General features: G+C 44.7%; 1 protein-coding gene across 1 annotated transcript in view; it reads left to right on the top strand.

The window, feature by feature from the left end:
• The first annotated feature begins 197 nt into the window (after nt 1-197).
• LOC135102659 (ankyrin repeat domain-containing protein 29-like) overlaps nt 198-10150 on the top strand; it is a 93335-nt gene continuing 83382 nt past the window's right edge. Inside the window, exon 1 of the mRNA XM_064008012.1 lies at nt 198-368. Coding sequence (XP_063864082.1) covers nt 357-368 — 12 coding nt within the window. The 5' untranslated portion in view covers nt 198-356. The remainder of the gene's footprint in view (nt 369-10150) is intronic.

Raw genomic sequence — 10150 nt, 5'->3', positions numbered from 1 at the left:
GTTGAAGGGTGTGGAGCCGTTAAAAATAGAACGCAGAGGCACCGTAGAGTGGTCAAAGAGCAGTAATAGTAAAGAAGCATGGGCAAGGGGGAAGGTAGCTTCGTAGAACGTCGTAGAATATTAGAACGAAATTTAATGAAACGAAGGTAGGTTCAGGTGCGACAGGGCGTGTGGCGTCTCCGCGGCCGCCGCCAGATGGGGCGCGGGTCGCCTGGCACTTGCGCGGGGCCGCGGTGCCGTCTGCTGCTCAGTGCATTGCAAACACAGGCAATGGCAGGTGGCTGTGGTGATCCGCTCGCTCGACGAGTGTCACTTTGCATGTGGATAAGGGATTAGTACTCGCATCTCATCACACAATGTCGCTGAGGGTAAGTGTGCCAGTGTGTTTGGTGTCCAGAGTGGTGTTATTGATCCCCTGCCGTGGTGTGGGCGGCGGGCGGCGTGTTGTAAAATGTTGCAGTGTCACAAGCAGGTGCTGGGGGCGTCGCATGGGTGGGGGTCCTGTCTTCGTACTGTGGCCTTTGGGAAGACGGGAGCCGCCTGCCAGTCATCAGGTAGCCGTGTATCACCCACAGGGGAGACGGGACTAGAGGGCAGGGTAGAGACGCATTCTTTCACCCGTACGTGAGGTTCATTTCACGCCAATGTGGTGACTGAAGACCCTTGTTTGCCACGAATGACTGGACGTGTCAACCACATGAAGAATGTTAGTTATCCTACGTGATTCACGTCACACGTAAGGAAAAGCAGCAGCAGCTCCGCCACTGTCGGGCGTGGCTGGCGACAGTAGTGTTAGTGGTAGGAGTATCAATGAACAGAGTGCGGTAGATAAGAATGACAAATGGTGTGTGCACGTTTGGGACGCACCAACACTTCCTGAGTATTTCGTGTCATTGATCAAGGGCCAGTTGACAGGTCAACACCCACACGCCGCGGCCTGGCTCCAGGAACACTTCATAATGCATGAGTTACCCTTCCAAATGCGTGACCATTTTTGCGGCGAGACACGTCCCGTAACAAGTTGGGCGTGTGGAAGCTCACGCCTCACGCTGCACCCACACCCGGCCTGTGTTGTACGAGGCTGCATGGTGTACAGGTCTTGCGCATTGCAGACCAAACAAAAGCCTGCCGATGCATGAGAATTGCCTGATACTGCATACTGTAATGTTGCGTCTCAATTCACCTCCACGCACTCCTCAGTGGCATGAGCAAGGTGTCCCTCCAAGGTAACACCACTGAACAACATCCATCTGTTATGTCATACCGTCATAACACCCAGTAAATGACTCGTGTATTGCATTTATTCGTATATATAATTTTATTTTATTTTATTATTATTTTTTCTAAATCTTTCGTTGTGAATTAATATGAGAGCAGCACTCAATAGGTTAGTGTATACAGGTGATACCTAAAGGACAACTCACACACCACGATCGTTGTTCCATTTACCAAAAGTATGTTAATTGGTGCGTGCCAGTGTGATGCTAATTGGCCAATAGTGCATAGCCTCGCCACACACGGGCGGCGCGGGATGAGCGCATTACAGGCAAGCTGGCACGCGAGATGCACCTGCCGCCCCGTGCACGGCTCATGACACGCCTTAACGAGGCCTTATTTAATTTTGACTCAGAGCATAAGGGGGAGAGTGGTGTCGACGGCACCAGTGGCTGGGAGGCTGGGGGTGTTCATGCCAGCTTTAACTCGGGCCGGTGTGTGTGCCCCTTGAGCGGCGGCGGCGGCCGACCAGCCTGAATATCTGATGGTGGACGCTGGCCGCCCTCATGCCCGTCAATATACTGTCACCGGGATTTATGTCCTCCATATTGTCGAGCGTCCTTTATGTCGCTCTTATGTAAATGACACACACACACACACACACACACACACACGGCACCCGAAATAACCCCGGTCGATGTATGTATGTACTATGTGGTGTTGTCAACATTGGAACACATGAGTAGAGGAGCAGGCCGGCCAGAAAGGGAGAGGGAGAGGGGGGCGTGTTATATTGCCCGCTGATCCGGAACATATTACGTTTTTTTTCTTTACATTCGTTGAAATTTATTATTATTTTCTTGTTCTTGTTCTTGTTATTGTTCTTCATTTACTTATATATTTATTTGTTTAATTATATTTATATCTATTTTTATTCATTAATCTATTTATTTATTTTTTTTCCTGACTAGCTATTGTTTTTATACCACCTCTAAGCCTCAGGACGAATATAAATCGCGGCTTTTACTCTGAGGCGGAATTATTGGGAGCTTAATACAATCATTTAGATCAGCAGCACGTCCATCATTGGAGACTGGATTTGGTTTCCTTGGCTATGGTGACATGGACGTGGTGACCCTGTTGGTGAAGAGAGAGAAGCGGACAGGAGCAGCGCGTATACCACTTAATATACAATGCTACACTTCAAGATGTCGTGGTTGTGTTTTTCCCTATTTCATCTGTCCTCCTTTCTTGTTATTTATTCTGCTCTCTTTGCTGTAACTCTACATTTAACATTATATTACGTAAAGAAGCATTTGTGGCCATTCAGAAGGGTGAAGCAGCAATCCATGTCTTGCATCAGAGGGCTCATGAATGACTGGGTAGGTCAGGGTTTGGTAATTCAGTCAGTAAAAACAAACAGGAAGAAACTGGTCCTCAAATAAAGTGGTAGATTAATGGAATAGACTCCGTAATCTTGGTGTGTTGGTGCTGAGTTAGTGTGGAGCTGTGAGAAATTAGATAAAGTGGATGGGGATGATAGGTGCAAATAGGGACAGCCACGTGTAGGCCTGATGGCTTCTTGCAGCTTCCCTTGTTTTCTTGTGTGCTATGCAATCAGGATATTAGGGCCGAGTCAGTAAGGTGCTTTAAAAGATTAAGACAGATTTATGAATGGTGGTGATAGGTGGAAACAGATAGGCATGTTTTATAGTTTATACAGAGACAGCCACGTGTAGGCCTGATGGCTTCTTGCAGCTTCCCTTATTTTCTGATATTCTTACGTTCAGTGTGCGAGAGAGAGAGAGAGAGAGAGAGAGAGAGAGAGAGAGAGAGAGAGAGAGAGAGAGAGAGAGAGAGAGAGAGGCGGCAGGAAACCGTACCTAATAACGCAGGAGGGCAGAGCGTGGCAGGAATTAGCCTCGCCCGGTGACTTATTGAGAAGGATGTGGGGAGGCCTTTGTACTGAAGGGATATTATCATCACCATCACCACCTTGTATGATTCCCCTGCGGCACAAAAGCTTCCTGCAGCCTTCCCCTCTTATCTCTGTTGGCTGTGGGCGTACTGTAATCCAACTTGACAACCCTATCTCTTCATCTCTTATCTATATCCTCTCCTTAGGCAGATTATTGTGGTGCACCTTAGGAAAAACTTATCTGTTCATTTCTTAACTTATCTATATCTTTCTCCTTACAGCACATTATGGTAATCCACCTTAAATCTTACCTCTTCATCCCTTATCTGTTCATCTTTATCTCTTTTTTTCCTCTTGCCGGTTTATTGTAGTACACTCTAACAAAACTTGTCTCTTTACCCTTATCTTTTGATCTTTATCTCTTTTTTCTTCTTGCCATTTTATTGCAGTACACTAACAAAACTTCTCTCTTCATCCTTTATCTCTTCATCTGTATCTTTCTCCCCTTTGGCTTAAGACAACACGTAAAAATACATCTGAGGGGAAGATGCGTCCACAGGGAAAAGGTCCGGAGGGGAATATATTGAAGGGAGATGCTAGCAATATGTCCATGGGGTGATGTCAGAAATACGAGTATGTCCAAGGGGTGATATCAGAAGGGTGAATAAACCAGGGGTGAACATGAGCGTGCCGAGGGGTGCATGACCTAGCGTGGGTCTGCAGCCTGTCACCTGAGACGTGTTGCCAATATTGATCTGCAGGAAGCCTTATGATCATCGCGCCTCCTTGCATTCGTATTCCTAAACATTCTTTAGTGCTTTTCATAGGCAGTAGTGTAGTGCAAGTTATCGGGGTTTGTAAGTGCATTTTCGTTATGCTAGTGATGATTTAACGAACATTCTGCGTCATCGCTGGGAGAAAACACCGTGGGAATCCGAGAAATGGTTCTAAGAAGGTGAAATGTTTAAGAATGCGGGTCTTACGATTGCTGTGTGTATTTGTTTGGATCGAGGATAGATATGCATTATGTTATATATTGCTATTCTTTATTATGTGTTTTGCTGATATACCATTGTGGTTCTCCTGTGTCAATAAGCTAACTGGGGTGGGACTGTGCGTCTCTCTGAGTGAGTCCTTGCCGCCTGCCTACCTGCTAGTGACTGGTGAGGTGCGGTGCGACCTGCCGGAGTGTGGACGAAAGGAAGGGTTGGGCTGTGATGGAACTTAATTAGAATACTTGTATGGGTAGGAGAGACAGGTGTAATAGTGACATTTTTTTTTTTTTCTTCATCGTCGTCTTCCTCCAAATCTTTTTCTTTCCCCCATGACCTTTTCCTTCTCCGAACACTACTACTACTACTACTACTACTACTACTACTACTACTACTACTACTACTACTACTACTACTACTACTACTACTACTACTACCACCACCACCGCAACAGCAACAACACACCAATGAATCCACGTGCAATGCTACAATATAGAGCAGGTGAGTGACAGCGGCATGGCTTTCCTGCCCTTCCCTCGTCTGGCTCCACCCCGGTCTGCCTGGTGCCTGTCTTTGTGAGCGGGGCTTCAAACACGGACACTCTCGTTTGATAGTGGTCACAGATTACGCGCTATTGGATTGCTATTGACCCTTTGTGCGAGCGGGGGAGCAAGAGACAGACAGTGAGGGAATGAGACAGCGAGCCAGCAGGCGAGAGAACAGTGGGTGGAGCGGGCAGGCAGCGCGTAATACGAGTTGGCCAGTACGTATCCTGAAACGCTTTGCTGGCTATTCTCAAAGGCCACAGAAGTGATTAGTCGGTTTATCAAGGGTGTTTCTCATGTTAATAATGTAGTAATCTTGTTAATGTCACTAGAATCGTCAAGACACCTTTAAAAATCCTTATAACTTCAACTAGAGTCTTTTGAAAGTAGTCAGGGTGCAGCGTAGAAGAAGCGTTTCAAAATATTGTCCAGCAGATGAGCGGGTTGACGGAGAGCGGGCGAGCGAGAGACAGCGGGCGGGTGAGCACGAATGACAGTATTCTGCAACACTTCTGCGCTGCACCTCTACATTCTAAAGGATTTAATCGAAGTGACACGGGTTTTTAAGGGTATTTTTACTGTTCTAGTGACAGATTAACAAAATTCCTACATTATTAACAAGAGAAACCCTCTTGAGAACCCGGCTAATCATCTCTGTGGCCTTTGAAAATAGTCGTGGTGAAAGACAGCGTTTACGGGGTAGGGAGCGGGGCCGGCGAGAGGAACAGCGGGTAGCCAGCGGGCGGGCTAGAGAAGCAGCGCGCGGACAGACTGAGGCAGGTTAGGATATAGGAACTCAAGTAGCTGCCTGTGGTGGTGGTGGTGGTGGTGGTGTGGGGCCGAGGGAGGCAAGGTAAGGGAGGTTATTGCTTGCTGGGTGTCTGGGCTCTTGGGTTCGTGGATTCGTTGGTTCGTTGGTTCGTGGGTTCGTGCTGCTTTGCTTGTCGTGTTTCCCTCTAATGTTATTTTTTGGTATTGGAGAAAAGTTTTGGATTTTTTTTTTTTTTTTTGTATTGGGAGAAGTTTGGTAGTTTTCGTATTTTTGTTTTGTTTTCGTTTTTTTTTTTTGGGGGGGAGAGGGGAGGGAGGTGGTAGAGGTGAGAATTATTAGGTAATTTATTTATTTTATTGATTATTATTATTACTTTTTATTTATTTATTTATTTATTTATTTATTTATTTAGTATCGGAAGGAACTTAGGTTTTGTTGCTGTTGGAGTTGGTGGTGGTGGTGGTGGCGGTGGTGGTGGTGGTGGTTAGGTTAGGTTAGGTTAGCTTCGGCTAGTATAGGTTAGATGGTGGTAGTGGTGGTGTGTTATTATTATTATTATTATTATTATTATTATTATTATTATTATTATTATTATTATTATTATTATCACCATTTTCATTTCTTTATTCATTTCTTTTTGCAATGTTCATGAAAGAAATATTGGTTTACATAAAAAAAGATAAATAAATAAAAAGGCAAATGTGTGTGTGTGTGTGTGTGTGTGTGTGTGTGTGTGTGTGTGTGTGTGTGTGTGGAGACAAGGAATGATTGGAGGCACGTGAAAGGTCAGTGATGCGGATGAGCGCCCACTCGCCAGGCTGGGGTTACTCTTCTGGTGAGGGCGAGGCGGACCAGACACCCAGACACTCAGACACCTCTGCCATCACCCGCCCCCCATCGAGGAGTGGGGGAGCTTGGTGGAGAGATGGGTGGATAGGTAGGTGGATGGATGGACGGATAGGTAGGTGCATACGTAGGTTGGTAGGTGGATAGATAAATAGATAGATACGCAGGTTGGTATGTGGCTGGATAGATGGATAGGCAGATAGATAAGTAGGTAGATGAATAGTTAGATAGACAGGTAGATAGATCGATGGATAGTCAGATAGAAAGGTGGACAGATAGATATATACTCGTAGATAGATAGGTGGATAGACAGATGTATAGATAGATATTGACCGCAGCAGTTTATAATGTATACAGTCACACATACAGACACACACATACACACACAAACATACGAATTACAATAAAAGTCCAATAAAGTAACATTAATAAGACACAGGCATTCAGATATAGTGTAGATAAATAAATAAATAAAATAAATGCAGTGAAATATACTTAATATTAATCAAATGAAATAGAATCAGTGAACCAATAAATGGATTAACAGGCGTGGAAATATTTGAACCATCGCATTGCTTTTTCTATCAGTAATGTCTTTCCATACTGTACTTTAAACTTGTATACTACGCACACACACACACACACACACACACACACACACACACACACACACACACACACACACACACACACACACACACACACACACACACACACACCAAACTACACAGGACTTTCCACTTCCTCTCACCTGTTTTGTCCACCTCCTTAATGCAAGAGTCAACCAGTAATTTCAGTCTTTCATCCCTTTTTATTGGTAAATTCTGGAACTCCCTGCTTACTTTCTTTTACCTTATTCTGTCCATCTCCCTAATGCAAGAGTCAACCAGTATTTGCAGTCTTTCATCCCTTCTACTGCCTGCTTTCCTTCACCTCTATTCTGTCCACCTCCCTATTGCAAGAGTTAACCAGTATTCCCAGTCTTTCATCTCTCTTATAGGTAAACTCTAGAACTCCCTGCCTGCTTCTGTATTTCCTTCTGCCTGTGACTTAAACTCCTACAAGAGGGTGGAGTTTTTCAAGACACTTATCGTAGTTTTGGATATTCTTTTTGGTCTGTCTTTTTGGGAATAACATCTTCATTGGATCTGTTCTTTTTTTCTTCTCTTCTTCTTTCTCTTCTTTTCCGCTGTTTTCTTGTTGCTCGTGTATCAATCTCAACAATTATTCAACTGGCCAAGTACATCATCTAAACTCAGAACAGTAAAGGAAAGGAGATGTAAAAAATATTCGATACAAGTGGTGGACATCAATCCTGTCCCTTCATCACATAATCTAGAGCAGTGGTGATCAGCGGCAATCAGTCAACAGGAAGCACTCGTGGACGCTGCCCCTCTTACAAATAAATGAACGAATTGATAAACCGAATAAATACAAGTAAAATAAATAGAAAACACTACTTTTATGAAGGTCGAAGCCATGATAGCATTGAGGGAGTTTCGCAAGTGCTTCCCGCTGTGTTTTATACTTTAAATTTGCCGCCACGAGGAAGTTAATCCCTTCCCTTCACGTGTCTTATGTACGGCACAGCGGGTTCTATTTTCAGGGCTGCTGGTTTTAGGCACGTAGCTCTTACATACATTTTTTTTTTCTTTTCTTAAAGTGGAGCTCCTTGTATCTTTGTCTTGCTTGCGCCGGGAAGTGAATGTTAATACTGCTTTTGTTGCTGCTGAGACTGTGTGTGTGTGTGTGTGTGTGTGTGTGTGTGTGTGTGTGTGTGTGTGTGTGTGTGTGTCTTATCTAGTTGGTTTCATCGTCGTCACACTAATAAGTTTTCCATTTTTATTTATTTATTTTTGTTAACTTTCTGGAAATTGACTTCTTGAACGCATCCTGGCACACACACACACACACACACACACACACACACACACACACACACACACACACACACACACACTTTCCCGCCGAGTGTGACGAAACAAACATGCAGACGAGGCAAACTGGCTAGAAGAGTAAGAGGAAGAAGAAGAAGAAGAAGAAGAAGAAGAAGAAAAAGAAGAAGAAGAAATAACTACATAGATCCGTTTTCTTATTTATTTATTTATTTATTTTTCGTTTTTATATGTAAACATCAAAAAACACCCAACTTTTCGGTCTAGAATCGGTCACTTTCGTCTCGCGCACTCTGTGACAGATTACCTAACCCTGCATATTACCTTCAAGTCCATGTACCGCACACACAAAATAAAAATAGCAACACAACTCATACAGACGAGAAAGTTAGCTCATTGGGAAGCAGACATCTCATTGTTGTGGCTTTAGAAACCTCACTGAGACTGCGCCAAACTTCCAATCAGTCAGTCAGTCAGTCAGTCAGTCAGTCAGTCAACCACATGTTTTTCTGTCACAAATAAAGCATCCTTTCCATAGTACCCCCCCCAGATCCCAATCCCAGTAGAACAAATAGAAAACGAGGACAAACTCTCAGTAAACTCAACACTTCATTCCCTCTCACTTCTTTGCTGCTGTTATTCTTATGTCACGAGTAATCCACCTCGCCCATAGCTCCCCCCCCCCCAACCCAATGTACCTCTTAGAAATCCAGGACAAATTCCCAGAAGTCTCCGCACTCTTCCCCCTCTCACGTCTTCCCAGCTACTGTTTCGCTTCCAACGTTTCCCGGCGGTCAGAAAACGTTGAGTGGTGTGCGTGTTAGCGTGTCACCGTGGCGTGCCCCAGAGTCGCCAGGACACACGAGGGTCGCCTGCACCTTTGATGGCTGGCGACTCAATGGCTCTGTGTGTGTGTGTGTGTGTGTGTGTGTGTGTGTGTGTCGTTTGGTGGTGTGGGTTGTATAGAGGTCTGTTATTACGCGTTCATACTCTCTCTCTCTCTCTCTCTCTCTCTCTCTCTCTCTCTCTCTCTCTCTCTCTCTCTCTCTCTCTCTCGTACGCTCTACCGTCCGAAGTTAATTGAATTTCGGCTTTAGTTTCCTTACTACTACTACTACTACTACTACTACTACTACTACTACTACTTTATAGGGACTCTGGCCAAGGACAAAAAGACAGAAAAATGCCTACTACTACTACTACTACTACTACTACTACTACTACTGTATTAATTACCACTACTGCTATGCAAATATCCTTTCAGTGTCAGTTCAATAATGAGTGGAGGACTGTGTGTGTGTGTGTGTGTGTGTGTGTGTGTGTGTGTGTGTGTGTGTAGGAGTAAGAGGATGAGGAAGAGACACCATTAGTATTGTTGAATTGCATTTTTAAGTGTTTTGATTAAGTTTTGTGGCAGGTTGTGAAGGAAGGAGGGGAAGAGGAGGAGGAGGAGGAGGAGGAGGAGAAAGGGGAGGGTGCAGCCACGGAAAAGCAAAGGAAAAGTGAATGGCGAAGGGGAGAAGGAGGAGGAAGAGGAGGAGGAGGAGGAGAGGGCGAATCGAGTGAGAGAAAGAGAGAGTGAGAGAAGGAAGGAAAAAAAAAGGGGAGGCTGCAAAAATGGGAAGAGGGGAAGAAAAAGAGAAAGAGAAAGGAACATGGAAGAAAGAGAAGAGATAGAACGGTCGATGGAGGAAGAGATAGGGAGAGAGGGAGGGAGTGAGGAGAGGAGAGGAATAAAGGAAGGAGAAATAGAGAGAAAGGGTAGGAAGAGAGGAAAGATAATTAAGGAGGGAAAGAAGATGAGGAATGAGAGGGGTAGAGAAATATGGAATGAGGAAAGAGGAAAAAAAGGGAGACTAAATTAGAGAGAGAGAGAGAGAGAGAGAGAGAAGAGAGAGAGAGAGAGAGAGAGAGAGAGAGAGAGAGAGAGGAGAGAGAGAGAGAGAGAGAGAGAGAGGAGGAAGAAA

This window comes from Scylla paramamosain, chromosome 8, assembly GCF_035594125.1.
Source record: "Scylla paramamosain isolate STU-SP2022 chromosome 8, ASM3559412v1, whole genome shotgun sequence".
NCBI classification, from domain to species: Eukaryota; Metazoa; Arthropoda; class Malacostraca; order Decapoda; family Portunidae; genus Scylla; species Scylla paramamosain.
This window is presented reverse-complemented; position numbering and strand designations above follow the sequence as displayed.